The sequence below is a fragment of the Tigriopus californicus genome, chromosome 10 (genome assembly GCF_007210705.1).
Source record: "Tigriopus californicus strain San Diego chromosome 10, Tcal_SD_v2.1, whole genome shotgun sequence".
In the NCBI taxonomy this organism is placed as follows: domain Eukaryota; kingdom Metazoa; phylum Arthropoda; class Copepoda; order Harpacticoida; family Harpacticidae; genus Tigriopus; species Tigriopus californicus.
The window spans coordinates 37,599-57,164 of NC_081449.1; the positions used below are offsets into that span (position 1 = coordinate 37,599).

Genomic DNA, 19,566 nt, shown 5'->3' on the forward strand with positions numbered 1-19,566 from the left:
CTTTAATGTCTCAAGGGCTTTCTTGATAAAATCATAAGTAAGTTTTGTTCTTGGAAAATTCATATTCATTGGGATTTGCAAGGAGCTCTTACCTCCTTGTTGCATTTGTCCCAAACAAAGATTATTAAGCCTAATTGTCCTTTACATCCACTGATATGTCTTACTAAATACAAGAGGGTAAATCTTTCAGGCCAGGTGACAGGTCCTAGGAGCAATTTAATAATCGAAAATTGAATAACTTCAATTTTATCACTGCTGTCCCAAAAGTTTAATTGCAGAACTTACCTTACACTCAGTGCTTCACAAGTATTGGCGGCATGTTAGCCCTAATTTATATATCATTGAACAAACTCAGACTTCAAAGTTCTCAGAAAATCTGCTTCAATAATTTAATTGAAAGATAGTTTTTGTCTCATTGATAAAGTGCATTTGGATGGTCAAGGCATTTAAGGTCCCATTCTTGATGATTCTGGTTTTCAACATTGTTCTTAAAAAATTCATATTCATTGGGATTTGCAAGGAGCTCTTACCTCCTTGTTGCATTTGTCCCAAACAAAGATTATTAAGCCTAATTGTCCTTTACATCCACTGATATGTCTTACTAAATACAAGAGGGTAAATCTTTCAGGCCAGGTGACAGGTCCTAGGAGCAATTTAATAATCGAAAATTGAATAACTTCAATTTTATCACTGCTGTCCCAAAAGTTTAATTGCAGAACTTACCTTACACTCAGTGCTTCACAAGTATTGGCGGCATGTTAGCCCTAATTTATATATCATTGAACAAACTCAGACTTCAAAGTTCTCAGAAAATCTGCTTCAATAATTTAATTGAAAGATAGTTTTTGTCTCATTGATAAAGTGCATTTGGATGGTCAAGGCATTTGAGGTCCCATTCTTGATGATTCTGGTTTTCAACATTCACTTTTGGGATACAACAGTGAGTTGTAAGAAGTTACTTGCGGACAAGAATGTGAGTGTATCCTTCAGAACATGTCATAGAGAAGAAAGATGGTTTACTTCGGAAAACCTGTTAGGGTAGGGAAAGGCAACAAAATTAACTTCTGATAAATAGCTATTAGGGGATTTCTTCAGATATTTTGGGGTGATTTTGCTACAACCCAAGACTCAGCTTCATCATCATATTTTGGGAAGTTTCAAATTTTTTGGATTATGACAATTTTTGCATAATTTCCAACAAATATAACTAATTTTGAAGGAATTCCAAACACTTTTCGTTTTTTTGCTTTGGGTTTACATAACTTTTTTTTATTGTCCATGCACTGATGAACAGAAATTTTAGTCAAAACCAAGAGAAATGGACATATTTCATACACTTAATTAGGACTAAATAAGGGTTCAAACCATCAAGTCCCACAAATGTCATTGATTGGTCACTTTTTCTTACCTCATGATTGTGGCTCTTGAGTTCTAATAATTTCCCAAGGGACACAATATCAGGATAATTTGACTGAACACCATGTGAAAATGTTAGTATAGTTTAATAGCCATTTTTCTATCATTTGCAATTTGTTTCATGGCCAGTTGTAGAGAGAAGTCCATATTGGGCCACAGTGTCACATCACCACTACTGAATAAATGACTGAGCTTTTCTGGTGAAAGCTAAGGGAACTCAATCTTGTAGAAAACACTTCAAGAACAGTTGCAAAGACTCAATCTTAGATAACCATGTCTAGGGTACCCTAGACACAAGACAGTCAACCATGATGTTAGTCTGGACACACAATTTTCCCAAATTATGCACGGTAAAGAAATTTAGTTCAAGTGAACTCTTTTGCAGTTATGGCCACTTCTTGATTCGAGCACAATCAGTGTTCAAACGGATTTCATACTCAAAGCCAACTTGACTTTTAACACTATTTTTTAACAATAAATGGACGTGAGTTGATTATGAAAACTAATTGAAAGTATTTTCACTCTAATATACTTCAAAATGCTTGACATTTTGTAATCACCTTACTATGAAATGTATGCATTGTTTCTAATTGTCAGCCACCTAATTTGAAAAGAGAAGCCCTGAATGAGCACTCTCAAGGCAAGTAGGCCCAATAGAATATTTCAGCCCATTTCATCTCTTAGTGCCAAACTATTAGCCCAGCCGATCTGCCAAAGACCAACGCAGAGTGAGACATGATGCAGGCTGAAGTGGCGTTACTACTTTATCCTTTCTCCCTTAGGGGTTACCCAAAACTTGAATCTGTGGCCGAGCGGAGTCCATCCCTTTTTTAGATGTTCATGCATAATCTAACTAAAATTAAGAGCTGTGGCTGCCCCGACAAGTTTGGGCCGAAAAGACTTATTACATTTATTAGCAATACCATGGTCTCTATCATGGTTATTATGAATTAGAATCAAAACAGAGACACCAAGACGTACATTCCTTTCAAAATATTCTTACTTGATTACTTGGCAATTTTTTTTTTTTACACGTACCATCATCTCGTTAAATTGACAGAGCTTTTTGCTGGGTTGAGCTAGGTTGAGCCACGGACTTCTAGAGATATGGACTGCAAGCGGAAGCAAAAATATCCTATATCCTAAACCACTCACCTTATTCCAAATAAGCACTTCATACGACCACAAGATCTTGTTGAATAGATGAACTCAGCCAAGTTTGAGCTTAAACCTATGCTTAGGGAACTCAGGAGATATGTCCAAAGTTATGTTGTAAACACTACATAAAATTTGAATTTTAGGCCTGCTCTTGGTCAACTACATAAGCTTTTGACAACATAACTTTGAAACGATCGACTTTGCATGTAAATGATATAAAATTGACCTACCGTAAATTGAAGAGATCTACGTTTCTTATTTTATTACTTTGATTCAAAAATTGGCTCGGAGTAGCTATGACCAAGAGCAGGCCGATTTTCCGGGAAGCTCGTTCGCAGTCCATATTTTTAAAAGTCCGTAGTTGAGCAGAGCTTTGCCCACTCAGACAGTACGTGAGGAGGAGAATCCGTTACGCTGACTTAATGACTTCATACTTGAAATGCAGAGATTGGACTTGCGAGTAAGTAATTAAAAATATTTTGAATGAGATGTATGCCTTGGTGTCTCTACATTGATTCTAAATCATGATAACAGTGAAAGAGACCATGGTATTGCTAATAAATGTAAGAAACTCGTTTTGGCCCAAACTTGTCCCAGCAGCCGCGCCTAAGTCAAACAGCCAATGTCGCTTTTTTTTACTGCCGGCGGTAAGAAAAGAATGTAAACCTATAAACCTCCAAATTCATTCTTCATTGTAAACAAGAAAATTTTCGTCAAAGATGAAATGATCCTCCATATCTAAGTCAACTAGAAATGGGTAGAACTACAGAACTATGGCACCAGGTTTCGTAACGGTCTGAAACCAACGTGTGGTTGAGGCAGAGAAGGACTAAAATTATTGGGGTCAGCAATCTTAACTTTACGTTTGAAAGCCAGCAATAGTATATGAATGACAAAATGACGTGCTCGTTCAAGCAGCAAGGACTTTACGGTCGCAGTGTAGCACCCAACACACTTCCTTCTACTTCGATGAGTTTTTCGAAAAAACGAAAAAGGATCCTTTTTCGCTTCGTTTTAACGGTTTTGTATTTTTCGAAAAAAAATTATAAAAATAGTTCACGCTAAATCCAGGCATTTAAAATAAAAAGAAAACTGTAGATACTCAAAAGGAAACTGACTCAAGACGAAAATTTTGCTCCGTTTTTAAGTCTCACTGAAACAAATTAGTCAGTACTGGGCTCACATTCAGCCTGTCTAAATCGGATATTTTATTGTCCAACGCCAAGGGCTACCTTCCCGCCCAATCCCAGCATCTGGTCATATTGACTGGACTACAGTAACTTTTCATCCAGGTCCTGCTTTTAATTCTCCAACGCCCCCACAGTGACCGCAGATGGCCAGTTACGCCAAATTGGGCCCAAGGCCTATCTTAGTACAAAATAAATCAAGCCTCTAATGAATTATTTCGATCACCAAATAACATTTTTCGACCTTTGGTGTCAGTTCATCTGTGGCTAGAAATAATCGTTATGCATTTTCTCTGGATCGAGTTTGTCGATCCCTAGGGATCCCCTGCCGTCCGGTTACCAACTACATCTCGGCTCATGACACCAACCGGAGTCTGAGTGTGGACAAGTTCTACAATGAGGCGGGCGAGGAGGTCACGGAGCACTCGCTCCACGATCGAGGGGCACCCCCCGACTCCATCTGGAACTTTCACGTCTGGAATGAAGTCTGGCTGCAACGGCCGGACCTGGTGGCTGACTACAGCGGCTGGCAAGTCATTGACAGCACGCCCCAAGAACCATCGGAGGGTAAGGGCCATCCACCTAAGCATGACTCATCAATAGGGGTCTGAAAGACACGACAAGATTTAGATTAAGTTTTCAACCATTTCTGGGGCGATTGATCTTCTTGCGATTTTTTTGCCAAAAGTAATCTAAAATCGACGATGGTGAGGAAATTTGAAGATTTTTTCTAAATGTTTAGGAGAAACTCAGGAGAAATACTTGCCCCTTCATTGTTCAATGTGCTCCCCTCAAAATTTCCTAGAGAGTATGTGGGAGTTGATCCAGAAGCCTCCTATAAGTCAGACTTGGACAAGTTTTTGACTAAAATTCCGGATCAACCTTCTTTTCAAGGGTTGGGCAAATTGCCAACTCCAATTAGTTAGTGGACCAGAGATTATATGAANCACCTAAGCATGACTCATCAATAGGGGTCTGAAAGACACGACAAGATTTAGATTAAGTTTTCAACCATTTCTGGGGCGATTGACCTTTCTTGCGATTTTTTTTGCCAAAAGTAATCTAAAATCGACGATGGTGAGGAAATTTGAAGATTTTTTTCTAAATGTTTAGGAGAAACTCAAGAGAAATAAAGTTACGTAAGATTAATACGTTTTTCGTCTTGAATTGCTGGGCATTCGATTCCCAGTAGTTATAGTTATTTATTTATACAATAGCGAGGGGGCCTTCTTTGCGTGGAGCTTATGAAAGTGAGGCTTGAAGAAAGTCGACATGGTTAAGACACCTTGAATGTGTTCGCAAATTCATGCCGTCAAGTTTGAAGAAAAGAGCGAGGGCTTGCCCGAGCTTCTCTTAACATGAGAGGGCATGATGAAATGGCGAACGCGTTTTAGGCAAGCCAGGCATGTTATGTTTGTTATGGCTTACAATTTGCCAGATGTCACTTCAAACACGTACATGGGCAAAACAAGGGATGTTCATGGTAGCGTCCATTCAAAGGTGCTTAATAAAAATTATTTATTAAGCATCCTTAGGTGCGTCTACACAAGATATTTTCCGTCAAACAGCATGCCAACTAAATTTGGAAACATCTACTCGTAGTTTATGACAAACAATTCTTCTCAGGACTGTCTACAGGGGAAACCGCCCAATCATAAGAGTTTGCCACATGGTTATTTTGATTTACATTTCGGACCAAAGGAATCTGCCAGCAATCATACCATTAGCTACCTTTTGTGCTTTGAATCTATTTAAAATTTCAGATTTTGAACAATAAATAAAGGTTAGGTAGAAGGCCTGCTGGGGTACCGTATTGGTAGAGCATCCGCTTTCCAATTTGCGAATCCTGGTTCGATCCCAGGCGAGCCGAGTCCAAGCTTCTTTGCGGTGTTTAAATTACAGCAAAAGTTGCTGCCTTAATAGCTGAAATGTGCGAACCTGCGATCATTCCCGAGGGTGAGGTAAATAATTAATGTTGCACGTTTGGTTGCGACAACGGAGCGGGAATATCCCTTAATTGGGACACCCATCATCAGAAGCAAGCCGAGCAAGAGAGCTGTCTTCTGACTCCGAACAAACAAACAAACAAAGGTTAGTTAGAATAATAAAAAATTGACAAACTGAGGGGTAAAAAAACAAACCAAGCATCATTTACATTACCAATCCCTTCAGATGTTAGCTAATATTGATTTTTAGTTGAATGCATGTTTTACTTTTCTATGAATTACACCCTTAGCCACTGGATTGTTCACTTTTGTAAATAATAACTTTTAACTACGTTTTGAAAAGGCAATCTACTTTCAATTCATAGCAAATATGAATAAATGGGTAGCAATTTTTCTTTAATGTCACTTACTATTCTTCAGCCGAGCCCACTGGGCAGCGGAAGCAACCTGAAAATGAAGCACCCTCGTTGGTTTTAGGTGTTAAAACTAATTAACTTTTTGACATCCAAACTTGAATAAACTGCATGCAAAGAACGCCACTGCTTCTGAATACACAACTTTCTTTTGCAAGAACCGGTTCTCAAGGTATGATTTTCCCTCACAACCACTAATAGCTAAATCTGATGTGAGAGAATGTCTATTTTCGATTGGAAACTTAGATTCCGGCCACTCGTGAACACAACACCTCATAAGAGTGCACGGGTTAACTGGTACAGTATCAAAAAGTGACTGAAGACGGAATTTGAAAATTTCTTTTTATAAACTTTAGTTTAAGTTTTTTTGTGCATGTGTTCCTTAGATTGAAATGGATTTTACAAACCATAAATTTGTTATCATTTGTCCTTTACTGTAATTTCTGGATGCTTCAAGCTGAGAATCTGAACTTAGAATCAGTTTGGTATGTTGGGTCTGCTTTGTAATTTAAATTTTCGTTAACCTGAAGGCAAGATGATATTTCTCAAACAAAGCAGTTATAAGTTTGCGAAGAACAATAATAAAGCTGTAAAACCACCAAAACGTTAAGATAGTCAAACGCATTGAAACTCTTTTCCTCTTTTCAAACTTGTGTTTACAAAAAATGAGTTACCAGAACGTGAAAACAAGTTATTTTGACGGAAATCACTATTTCTTTTGCCATCCCTGCTCATCACCTACTATATGCATGAATTACCAGGTGCTGGCTCAAGGCTGGCCTGACTCAAGCTAAAACATTGTTGTCTTCTAGCCACTTATCGCTGCGGTCCAGCTCCGGTCGAGGCCGTCCGTCGAGGTCAGGTGGGACTCAGCTATGACGTGACCTTCGTCTTTGCTGAGGTCAATGCCGACCTGTTTGTCTATGTCCCTGACCCGAAATCCGTGTGGGGATATCGACTCTCGGAAACCAGCACTGATCAGTAAGTCAGTACAAATAAGCTTAGCCTCGTCTAGGTGAGGATAAACAAACGGAGAACAAAAGAATACGTCCTAGGATGCCAGGCTTTATGAAGTTCTCTGAACAGCTTGTTGTTCAAGCATCGTGGCACAATGAATATGCATAAGAATTAATCCATGAGATTTTTGCTGTTTTCTTGATTGGCTATCAAATGTTTTGCTAGCATCAATTTCCATCATATTGTACTTAAAAAATGTGTTGTTGTTTTTTTAATCAAGGGTGAATGATTTCACGCTAATATTTTTTTTGTTACTTACTCTCATCCCAACTCAAGAATAAATATATCAGAATAGAACCTCATCATCAGGCCTGTCCAAATAATGCAATTAGAATTGACGAAAACAGGTAATTTAAAATGCAACCTGTTGGGGCGACATCCCTGGAGTTTGGATTTGCCGCCAAAACGATTACGATGTTGACTTTATTCTCCTCCTGTCCAGTTGTTTTTCCTTTTCCGGTCTCATGTTTATGTTTTATGTTCAAGAATGCCCCCACCTTACCACGTGCGTGACACTCGTCTGGGTTGATATAATATATGTTTCTTAATCTAAGACATCTTGTTGACAGTGAACTATTTGATAATTGAGTTCCTGCAGTTACACAACCAAATATAACAGAATCACAAGCAAGATGGGCGATGAGCAAAAAAATCAAAGTATGCAAAAGGATATGACATTGGGGTAAACAAGTTTTCTCATTTAAGCACTTTACTCCACCAAGTGATTATAGCAGGCTTAGAGGTTCGAAAAAGCCTCATCAAGTTTCTAGAGAATTACCCAATGTAACACAATGAGGGGCGCAAGGCCACTCAAGGTGTATTGAGTAGAGATGTTTGCATCGTACTGGTTTTGTATTTCACATGCAACGGTATTTATACGGGAGGGGAGCTAACGCAGTAGCTCGAATTAGCATCTCGCTCCACCAAACATTTTTTTAAAATTTTCAAGCTTTGAAAACTATAAGGAATAACTTTAATTTTAATGCTTTGTGACTTGTATTTCATTTTCAAATGCTGACGAAACATTATCTTGAATGATTAAATGAATAGCTTACAAAAAGTAAAATAATCAAGTACTTAAGGAATACTTTTTTTCAAACAACTAAAATGGGCATTCTTGTTTTTGCAAGAAGTACCTCGAAAGTTTTTTTTTTTTTCTTAAATCTACTTTTGAATTCAAAATGGCAAAAAATGCAAAATGATGCAAAAGCGCAAAAATGCCAAAAAAGATCGGGCTAAGTTAAACGTCCTTTTGCATGTTTTAGACAGGCCTGTAAATCATATTTGTGCCGAAAAATGACGGATAAAAGTTTCCATGGTCAGCAAATATAAAGAAAATGCTTAGTCAACGTCAAAGGATGGACATTCGTAAAAAAAAGTCTAGTAATCTAACACTTTGAAATCCTTGTAGATTATTAACTGCCTGATTAGTTTTCTCGCCTCGCACCCAGTGTAGGCCAGTTGATCATCACCAAATCCTTGGGCTACTTGAGCGAGACCAACGATGATGACTACGACACCCGCACTGAGGCTTACAAGTATCGAGAGGGCTCGATGTCAGAGCGATTGTCGGTGATGGGAGCGGTACGATCAGTGGGCGGGAACGCTCTCCATCACCGATATCCGGGACCCGCCCATCAGGACGTTTTCTTGCAAATGATCGATTTGGACCAAGGGGTGTATGGCGAGCCTTACAAGGCCAGTCTATTTCTTCATGTGAGTAGAGCAAGTTTGAAATCGAATGTTAACCCGTCGAAATTTATCTAATTCAGGACAACGATACTGCAAATTAATTTAATATATAACTGCGAAATCGCCCTATTCTTGTTGTGTTTTGAGCGGCATTTACAAAGTTACATTTACATAATCCCCAGCTCGATGAAACTTGGATGCAAGAAACTTCCTATTTTATTGAACAGTTGCTAATGTGAAAGTAATGCGAGTTGTGTGAGCATCTGATTCGATTACCTTTCTTATAATGGGGTTCAAAGGGCTTATTAGCTCCCCTCGAAATCCGGAAATCTCTGACTTCTGTTCTGCCAAATTTGAATTTAAGAAATTGAGTGAAGAAAAGTTTCAAGATACAAATCTTGTCGGTAGTCAATGATCTTGCGAATGTGCAAGTCATGAGGGAGGGAAAGAAGGGGAAAAATATGTTTTGTAACTCCAGTACACAGGGTTCAGTATCTATTATTTTAAATATAGTTCAAATCCATTTGCCATTTGTAGAACCAATCGAGTAAGGAGAGGACGATTCGTGTGGTCATGTCCACGAGCTCGGTCTTCTACACTGGACGCAAAGCCCATCTGGTCAAGAAAGGCGTGGGCGAATTCGCGCTCAAGGCTTTTGAAAGAGAGACGCTCTCCATGGAAGTCTTACCCGAGGATTATATGCCCAAAACCGTTGAGTATTGCATGTTTAGCAATCGGTTCTTGGTTACGGTGGCCGAAACCGAACAGACTTGGACGGGCGAGGACGACTTCCTTTTGGCCAAACCCAGTTTGAAAGTGAGCGCCCGACCCGAATTACCACGAGCTCATCGATCATGCCACATTTTGGTCCGACTCACCAATCCCTTGTCGGACAGTGCCTTGACCGAGTGCGAGTTCAGCATTGAGGCTCCGGGCATGGTGGAATCGCTCAAGAAGCGTTTCAAGTGAGTACCCACGTAAAGCTATTCCTGAGGCTAAAATTTGAAGGTGAGAATGTTTTCAAATATGGCAGAGATATCTCACCTGGCGAGACAGCGGAAGTGTCCTTGACCGTGACGCCGTGGCGCTCCGGGTCGACAACTATTGTGGCCGCCTTTAATTCTTTGGAGCTCTTCAATCTGACCGGCAGCAAAAAGGTCACGGTGGTATAGATACGGCCGGCCATCTCCGGATCGCGAAATAATGGAATAAAATATGTTTCAATAAAAACCTAAATCTAGCTGACCGGATCTAGGAGTGCCCAGAAGCTATTCCATATTGGCCATCATTTTATATAAATATATTGCAGTTCTGTCATAGTTTAGACCAAGCTGGAAGCGGCGTCTCATAACTCCAATCATGGCCTGAGTACTTGAGAGCATGCAAGAACATGACTAGCTCGTCGGCAGTAGGATCTTTATACTTGACCAGACACTCGGCACAATTGGGAACCGGCTTCAAACGGGGATCCGTTTCAGAAGAACTACTATTCGGGGGTGTTTCCATGACCTTCATCGATTTGGGTGCGGCGTCCTCCGGCGACGCGGAAGCCAACCATCTTTCCGAGTTGTGAGCGTCGATTAGATCTTGAATAAGCTGGTCTTGGGATTTCCCAAACACGCCGCCTTTACCTCGATCGGGTCCAAAGGCTTCATGGTTGTACAACGGGTCATTGGTAATTGGGAACCCTAGGAATTGGAGGTGGACCCGGATTTGATGCATGCGACCCGTGTGGGGCTTACATCGAACCACCGACTCTTGACCATTGGTCTGCACCAATTCGAATTCCGTCTCACACGCCTTGCCTTGGGGATCCACCCGACAAATGCCGATCTTATGGCTCAGGATCTCGATGGGCTCCCGACACACCACGCGCTCGGCTGGGAACTGGCCTTGAACTCGACACACGTATTCTTTTAGCACGAGACGCCCACGAATCTGTTGCTCCATGGTCCGGGCTATGGCCGGGTTCCGCCCTAGGAGTAACAAACCCGAGGTGAGTCGATCCAATCGGTGAATGGTATTCAGATGCTTGAGCTCAAACTCCTTGGCCAAGATGAAGACCAAGGAGTTGTGTCGGTAACGCCCGCAGGGATGCACGGGTATGGAGGCGGGTTTATTGACCACCACCAGATCCTGATCTTGATGAATGATCTGAACCCGTTGGTCGGTGACGGGCACTTCGTGTCGATGGACCGTGTTGGCCAAGAGATCGTTGTCGCGGAGCACATAATCCGCCGTGGTGGGTTGGCCATTGATGAGAATATCGCCGCTCTCAATGGAGCGCACGTATTCGGGGGGTGTTTTGGCGCGGAATTCCGTGGCAAATACGTCCATGAGCGGGCGCCCCACCCAACGGCGCTTGGCAAAGGTAGCGAAGGTGAAGGCGTACGGGTAAACTCGGCGGAGACCCCCTGCAAAGTAATACGACGTCTCATCATATTTCTCATCGGAGAAACCCGAGCGCCGGGTGTTCCTCCCGGGGGACTCGAGCCCCCCTTGGGCCACCCGAGGCACCCGAGGGTTGAATTTAACGCGTTTGGCGGGTGGGGCCTGGGCCGGACTCAGCTGAACGTGAGGGGAGTGGCTGAGGGGGGCGGAGGGCCGGGCTTGCAGCCGGAGTTGATGTTTCTCGCCTTGGACGTGACTGGTCAGCGCGGGCACGCTCTCAATGAGCGAGGCGCAAGGCAAACAACGGAAAAGGCGCTGGATTTGCGTGTGCGGGTCCTTCTTGCAGAATTTGGGGTGTAACTGGGCCAGCAGATCCGGATACAGATCCTGGGTCTCAATCGGATGTCGACATTTCTTTTGGGCTTGATCTCCGGCGCGTAAGAAGTGACACACCTGAATGATCCCGCTGGCCTCCACCCCCGGGACCGTGGCCACCGTGGCCACCGTGTTCGAGGCCGGAGCGGGCCATGAGGGCGAAGTACCGCCCGACTGGGCGGATCCGTCTTCAGGGCAGGATGGGGGGATGGGCCGCGGCAAGTCCCGATTGAGGGCGTGGCTCATATTGGGTCACCAGGATGGTCGATCCTTTCCCTTCACGTTTTGAGTCCCATTCCCAGATGATCATAACATCAGGCTTCCACCAGGGTTTCAGGTTGACCAAATACGACTCAATCGGACTCTCCGAGTCCGATTTTGGTACTTGAGTGGCGTGATTACAAAAACGTGGCAGTACGTTGGATGGATGTTTTTGATGCACACCCTGACAGTTTTCATGAAGCCCCACCTTTGTTACTTTCAATAAAACAAGACCACGCCAAATCAGCCACAGGCTAAAAGGAACCGAGGGGTCAATAACTTGTTTCATGATTACGGACAGTTATTTGGTTTCAAGCTGAAGATGGCATGTTCAGTTTCATACATGTGTACATGCACAAGAGCCATACAATGAAGCCCTGTGGACTTACGAAAAGGGCCTGGTTCATCTGGTTCCTAAAACAAACGTCTTTAGATAGGTGTGCTCATGTCGTAATGGTCAATGACTTTTGATAAGCTAAAAACTATTCAAAGTTTGTGATGTTAGTAAACCTTCATTCAAATTAATTCACAAAGATAATGAGTGGTGCTTGTCACATTTTACAAACATTTCAGAGAAATTCCAGCTTGGCTTGTTTCACTCATTTCAATACTGGTCTTACATGGTTTCATGCTCTTTGCACTCAATCCTAATGTCCTGTATTAAAAGAGTGCAACAGTGAAGTCAGAGCACCATTGCAGTTAATTTTGAACCTTCATTTATGTTCCAAAACATTGAGTTTACATGGATCCCAGATCCAAACCAAACACATTTTTGTAGTTTTTTATGCTTTAAGAGTTAGTTCTAAAGCTTAAGTTACTCATGAGGCATCCTTAACTGCAATCACAGCAACACCAGATTCAAACTAGATAATTTTAAATAGAAATATTAGAAAGTGGCTCAGCAACTGGCATTTGAAACATTCCAAGTATGTTAAAGGGTGCCTGAAGGGTAGCTAAAGCTGTATATGAAACGTAGAATCAGAGAATATTATGTAAATGTGTTTGGTTTAGATCTAGGGCCCCGGTAAACTCATTGTTTTGGAAAGGAATTAGAATTAAATGACTATGATGCACTGATCTCACTTTTGTACTCTTCTAGACACAGAGCCCTGCTCTTACCATTCCTATCTAATCAAAAACGAGACGCATGTACGGCAAGGGTAAAAAAAGTCCGTCATTGTCTTTGAATGAATCATGGAGTTGAGGATGGCAGTGATGATTCCATAACGCAATGCTCCAAATTGATAGCCACGCAACTAAAGTACCACCATCAGACTTGGAAAGTCGGTTTGAAAATACGAGTGAGCTCATGAGTCATCATCAGGCGCTGATTGGTAAACGTTATTCTCCACCGATTAGTTGGCGGTGGTACTTTTTTAAACTTAATCTAACCTAATCAAACCTAATCTAACCTTACCTAACCTAACCCAACCTAACCTAACACGATATTAATAACCCTTAAAGTCTTTCTCTAAACTTTTAACATTTGGCCACAAATTTATAAATGAACACCGCCAACTAACCGAGATAACGCTCACAGGCGCTGATCAGAGACTGGTCAGACGGAGATCGAAACAAAGAGTTATCGATGCTATTGACGCGACAAAACATGTGATCAGTCTCGGTCCACCCGACTCTCATCCACCTCGATTTGTATACGACTATCATTTATCCATCAGCTAGCCTTCTCGGCTAGCCTTCAATGTCTGGGGAGTTTAACTGGGGATCTGGCTGGGAATTCGTCCCATGGACCGATCAACGTTCAACAAACGGTCAACGTGAGGACCTGTCGCGGCTAGATCTTGAAACTTCGGCAGCCCCCATGCGCTCCATTCAGCTTTGGGGATTAACTCATAACGGGCCCATCCGGAACCAATCGGACCATGGGTTAAGCGATTTCTAGAACCCAGCTTGGCCCATTTCAATTCCAATGCCGGCCACCCTGGTATAATTCTCACCTCCATCCGGGCCTAGCCATGATTTATGGGTCGCACATTGGCCCGGCCTTTCAGACGGGGCCCAGTGGCTGGGGCTGGCAAGGTTGGGCCCTCAGTTACCAGCAGCCTAGGCCTTGGAACAGCTTGGCCATTGTGTCCAAGGCAGGACCATTGCGATATGTTCTATCTTGTTACTTCAATGTTATAACGATACATGTGAAAGCTTACTATTCAAAGTTGTCACTTTGGGCAATAAGTAGTGTCTAGGTGCTGGTGACCTTTTTGTTTGTTTCAATTCAAAATGAACATTGATTGTGATTGGCAAGTATGGCTTCATTTTTTTTCGGAGGAATTCTTGACATTAAGTAAGTAGGTATGAAGAGATCTTGCAAACTATTTTCAAGTTTTTCTACATGCTTCAACAAAAGCGGAATATTTACTCTTTGTTTTTCGGGCTTTAAATGGATTAATCTATCACTCTGACATATTTCCAACAAGAAGATATTTCAAAAACTTATTTCTTTTTATAATAGACTTAGAATTACTAGATGGATGTCTTGGCCTTGGCATTTGCACCAACTTTAGCCCAGCAAGGGTTGTGGATACTGTTGATAAATAATCATGTGGTTGCAACTAGGGCTGTTAATTTACATTTTTATAGCAATATGACATCAGTCGTGGAATGTTGGAAACCCATTAATTATCCTCAAAAAGTAACCCTGATTTTCCTGTCCTCAAACCAGGGTTGCTGTTTGCTTAGACTTAACATTTTACGCGGCGATGTAATCGCTCGATGCTTCACTTTCTAAGTTTTTCGACAACCTTGATTTTGAAAATTTATTTGATCCCATTACTAGCGGAGACCATAATGAAGGGATAACCAGGGCTGAACCGACCACTCGACCAATGAAGTGACATCTGAAGTCAATGGATCCAAAGCCTTAAGATAGGGTCGGTATTCATCATAAAAGGGCGCCTTTAAGCGGCTTGAAGATAATGTAAGGCGGAACCTATTTTTGATAGGAGAGAAACTTAAAAATAACGTCACAATGATGTCAAATTATTTTCTGAAGGCTCAACCCTTGAATCACGACCAATTTCCTTGTCCCTACTTAAGGTATTGCTACCGTATTTTGAGTGTTTGTGGAAATATTTGGCACTATTTTGCCTGATAAAATTTGGGCTCTGCGAGACTTATTCGAAAAATAGTGAAACGGGCCAATGCTGACAGCGTCATATTTGACCGAATTCGGCTGAAGAACTGGCCCAATTTGACGTGGCTTCGGGCCAAAAACAGATCTCAGCCTGCTGCTGGCCCTGCTGCTAGCAACTGGACTATTCTGTGTGTGTATATGTGTTTCAGTTTGGCTTTGTTGCTCATTGATTGAACTGGGTAAGTGGACATTTCTGGCCTCAGCGGGGCCATTACTATGCTTGAAATCGAGTTGTCGTTGCCGCTGCCTAGCGTGCCTATCGAGTCCGATTCACGTACCAAATACTAAGCTGGGGCGTGATGGCTCGGGTCCACCCATCTCTAGGGAACCAGGAGCGTGGGCGGGGAACTGGCTGGACCGTCATGGCTTAACCTGGTCTCAGTCCGAATCTCCGGGAGTTTGATAGTCCATGGAGCGATGTTCCCATTCCCAGGATGGGATCGTGAGTAGATGGATCCATAGATAGGTAAATAGATAGATACATGTAGATAGATGGATGGGTGGGGAGAGGTGGTGAGGGGTGCAGGGAGCGGAAGAAGTGGATCTCATGGGATTTGAGGGTCGGTTCGAGCGAGTTGAGACGGCCATTAACATTCAGAGAGGGAAAGGAACGGCTCTAACCGTTATCCATCCCAACATATTTGCCGAGGGACTTTTTTAGTAGTCATTGTAATAGTTTAGACCTAACCCAACCTTTGGGTGGCTTGGACCCGGATTGCACAAATGTTGGGATGGATAACGAGTACAATGAACGGCACATCCAGGAACGGGTGCTTGGTGGGCCTGATTATGGTTATGGTCGGGGCGACGCCAAGCCCACCAACGAAGGGACCAAGTGGGCCGGGTGGGCACATCGGGTGGGTCCCACCCGATGTGCCGTCTTATCATTGGGGGCTGATACATAGTGACGAATGACTTGAGGGATGACGATGTGTCGTGCAATGATGGGGATTCGTTGATTATGCCTCAGACCATGAGTGGGGTTGGGGTGGGTATTTGTGCGTCGTCTATTTTGGGGCCAGTGCCCGGAGTTTTCGATTAAATATCGAAGCAGTGGCTCCCCTGATTTCCCGGTTACGTCACCGATCTGGGTGGCCCAGCCCAAACTCGAACCAGTCCAACGACGAGGAGCATAGCAACATTCGATTCGAGACACCGGGCTAGGGTTAAATACACATGTATGTACGTCGTAGCATGGAGAAAATACACTCACCTTGAGGTGACCCTTCCCGCCTCGTCTAGCCTGGTGTAGCCTGGTCTAGCTGGATGCGGCAGCCAGCGAGCCAGTCAATGGAACCTGTGCCTGTGGGAGAGGAGCGGAGGGGAGCGTCTCTATGTGTGTATGGGCCTCCTGTGGTTGCGAGTTCTCAAGGGGTGGACTGACAAGCAGACTGACAGGCAGACTGGCATCTGGGCAGTCGTGTTTCACCAGAGCCAACGGGTCGGGGGGCATGAGAGGTTCCTAGGCACTGTTGCCGGCAGCGTACACCGCAGACTCCGCCTGCCTGGCTGCCTGCCGGAGCCGGTTTTTAATGCTCGTTGGAACTGACGCGTTGTTTCGCTTTTTCAGATTCTTGCAATTCATCGCTGTATTAGAATTCATTCACACGCTCCGAATCCCCGAAAAAGGCCTTAATCAGTCGCATTCATCATGCCTGCCGAAGCTCTGCGCGTTTTGGTGACCGGTGCCGCGGGTCAAATCGCCTACTCGCTTTTGTACCAAATCTCATCGGGTTATGTGTTCGGCCCCGACCAGCCCATCATCCTCCACCTGTTGGACATCGCTCCGGCCATGGGTGTCCTCAACGGCGTGGTCATGGAGCTGCACGATTGTGCCATGCCCCTCATCGCCGATATCGTGGCCACCGACGACCCGGCCGTGGCATTCAAGGTGAGCCGTCACCACATTCATTCAACCTTCTCATTCTTCAACATGTATCTCGTGAATCTAATACGAGACTCGGAACCTAGCCACCAAGGATGCGAATCCACGGCTAACGAACGGCTGGGTTCTCTAAGCCAGGGTTTAACTTGCAAATTAACCTTGCTCTTATTAGGGATCAATCCAGCCGGATTAGTGGTCATTTCCCATGGAAATTTTCATGGACCGCTTCCCTCCATTTCCCTGACAAAATCATCTCGTTGCATTAAAAGTAGTCATTCTCTATTATCCCTTTGTAAGTCGATGTAAGCACTCGGAAAACCAATCGGCCTACGTTCCTCGGCCTATCTATCCTATCATTATGTAAAGAAAAGTTGCGTTTGATTGCACTAAAAACATATTAGCTTCCCAATTGCCACCAAAACTCATGACTTATGAATGAAGTATTGAAGTACGTCATGTAAAGGATGTGCCTCAAGTTGTGCCTCGTTCACGTAGGACATTGACGCCGCATTCCTCGTGGGCGCCATGCCCCGCAAAGAAGGTATGGAACGCAAGGACCTTTTGGCCGCCAATGTCAAGATCTTTAAAGCTCAGGTAAGAGGAAAAAAGGCCCTTATCAAGCTCACTGGATCTTCATGAGCTCATAACAGCCAATTCTCACTCTAGGGTCAAGCTTTGGACCAACATGCCAAGAAGAGTGTCAAGATCTTGGTAGTGGGCAATCCGGCTAACACAAATGCTCTAATTTGCTCGCATTACGCCCCTTCCATTCCCAGGAGAACTTCTCCGCCATGACCCGTCTCGACCAAAATCGTGCTTCCGCTCAATTGGCCTTAAAGGCTGGCGTGGCCATCTCAGAGGTGAGTGCTCATTCATCCGTCTTCATCGCTGACGTTGTCTTCATTTCGGTTATTTGGTACTACCCTAGGTTAAGAACGTGATCATCTGGGGCAATCACTCCTCCACCAAGTACCCGGATGCGGCTCAGGCCACCATCGGCGGCAAACCCGCCCCTGAAGTCATCGGGACGATAAGTGGATCAACGAAGTGTTCTTGCCCATGGTGCAAAGCGCGGCGCCGCAGTGATCGCCGCCCGCAAGCTTAGTTCGGCCATGAGTGCGGCCAAAAGCCGCTTGTGACCACATGAAATCCTGGTGGTCGACACTCCTGCTGGCGAGTGAGTATCCTTCTTCCTACATACATTCGGTTAAGTTTGAAGCGCATTGCTAGCACTTATGAAGGATCTTGTCCCGATCATGTCCATAGGTTCGTGTCCATGGAGTGTTTTCTGATGGCTCTTACGGCACGGCCGAGGGCGTCATGTTCTCGTTCCCCGTGGCCATTAAGGACGGCAAATGGTCGATCGTCCAAGGCCTGAGCATTTCGGACTTTGCCCGCGGCAAATTGGACGCCACCGGCAAGGAGCTTTGCGAAGAACGCGACGAGGCCATGGCCGTTTGCCAAGCCTGAAGGTCTGGCACTGACAACACCCGCTCCTACACTCACTCACCCGACCAGCCTCTGTCCATAAGCTCTGACGAATCCACCTGCCTGCGAGGCCTCACCACCTGGCCCCAAACTGGCCCCGAACTGCCCCAAACTGGCCCAAGAATCTGGAGCATCAAGCCAACCCAAACCAATGGACCAACGACAATCGCATTGACCAACCCATGCATTTCGGTGACTGATTGTAAAACAACACGTTTGTAGTGGAGATCCCGTAGTCCCAAGATATTAGAGAGCCCACGCAAGAACAACTCAGTGATGCAGCTATAATGTGAAATACGCACACAACGACCATCAAAAGCTAAACTGCCTTGCCGGGAACTATGATTATATGCATAGTGAGTCTATATAATATATGATACACTGTGTTTCACGTCTGACGTGACTGAATGACAGCAAATCAATTCTCTTCAGAGCCTGCAATAAATTAGTTTTTTTTGGCCACTTACATGTGATTTTTTCTTTTTTTGCTAGCGTCTAGTATTCGGTTTGGCCAGGTCAAGAGTTGTCATGCTTCCTTATGAAGATGGGACGGACACTTTGAGACGCCAACTAAGATAACTCATTAATGCATTGGGGCACCAATGATTAGAAATAAACCCTAGTTTAGTTTTAAACTAATAAGATTCGAGTCTTTGTTCATCCATGGACCTCTTGAAATCGCATCAAGTGCGAGATGGTTGATTTCTTTCTTTGAATCCACAAGCGATTAATCCAAAGAAATGAGTACTTGGCTAAAATTGTTCGTCCGCTTTTTGACGAATTTGGAATGGTCTCAATTATTAAACCGAGCCTACTTTTAGTTTGTAAACTTGGCAAACTCGAGCTTTCTTCCAAAAACGAAGCTTCTGGCACGCAAATGTTCACAACATCGTCAATAATACTATGTGACAATGTGAAACGTTCGACTTTGCCAATTCAAACTCAAAGGGGACAAAACATAATCAACAACTGGGTAATAGAGGTCTGGGCATTTTTCCGCTGTAAATAAACGAACCCAAAGTACTTTTCCTTTTTATCTCATCATCTTGATTTGCCCTTTCTATTCTATATCAGAAAAACTAAAACCCTGGCCGACGCCGTTTTAAGAAAGAAATCCTCTCTCAAAAATGCCGTCATAGTGACAATGGAAAGTTTTTTTACGGTGTCTGAAAGGAATACATTTGGA

The 19,566-nt window shown here is 43.6% G+C and overlaps 2 protein-coding genes and 1 pseudogene across 2 annotated transcripts in view; 2 read left to right on the top strand and 1 right to left on the bottom strand.

The window, feature by feature from the left end:
- LOC131887876 (hemocyte protein-glutamine gamma-glutamyltransferase-like) overlaps positions 1–10,096 on the top strand; it is a 20,315-nt gene extending 10,219 nt beyond the window's left edge. The window contains exons 6-10 of the mRNA XM_059236597.1: positions 4,065–4,328; positions 6,933–7,101; positions 8,589–8,853; positions 9,367–9,794; positions 9,863–10,096. Of these exons, the coding sequence (XP_059092580.1) occupies positions 4,065–4,328; positions 6,933–7,101; positions 8,589–8,853; positions 9,367–9,794; positions 9,863–10,001 (1,265 nt within the window). The 3' untranslated portion in view covers positions 10,002–10,096. The remainder of the gene's footprint in view (positions 1–4,064; positions 4,329–6,932; positions 7,102–8,588; positions 8,854–9,366; positions 9,795–9,862) is intronic.
- Positions 10,097–10,112: 16 nt separating this feature from the next.
- Positions 10,113–11,957, bottom strand: LOC131887878 (pseudouridylate synthase RPUSD2-like). The gene has a single exon (XM_059236599.1). The coding sequence runs from the start codon at positions 11,839–11,841 to the stop codon at positions 10,144–10,146; it is 1,698 nt and encodes a 565-aa protein (XP_059092582.1). The 5' UTR covers positions 11,842–11,957; the 3' UTR covers positions 10,113–10,143.
- Positions 11,958–15,028: 3,071 nt separating this feature from the next.
- On the top strand, positions 15,029–18,846 carry LOC131887869 (malate dehydrogenase, cytoplasmic-like; annotated as a pseudogene).
- The last annotated feature ends 720 nt before the right edge of the window (positions 18,847–19,566 follow it).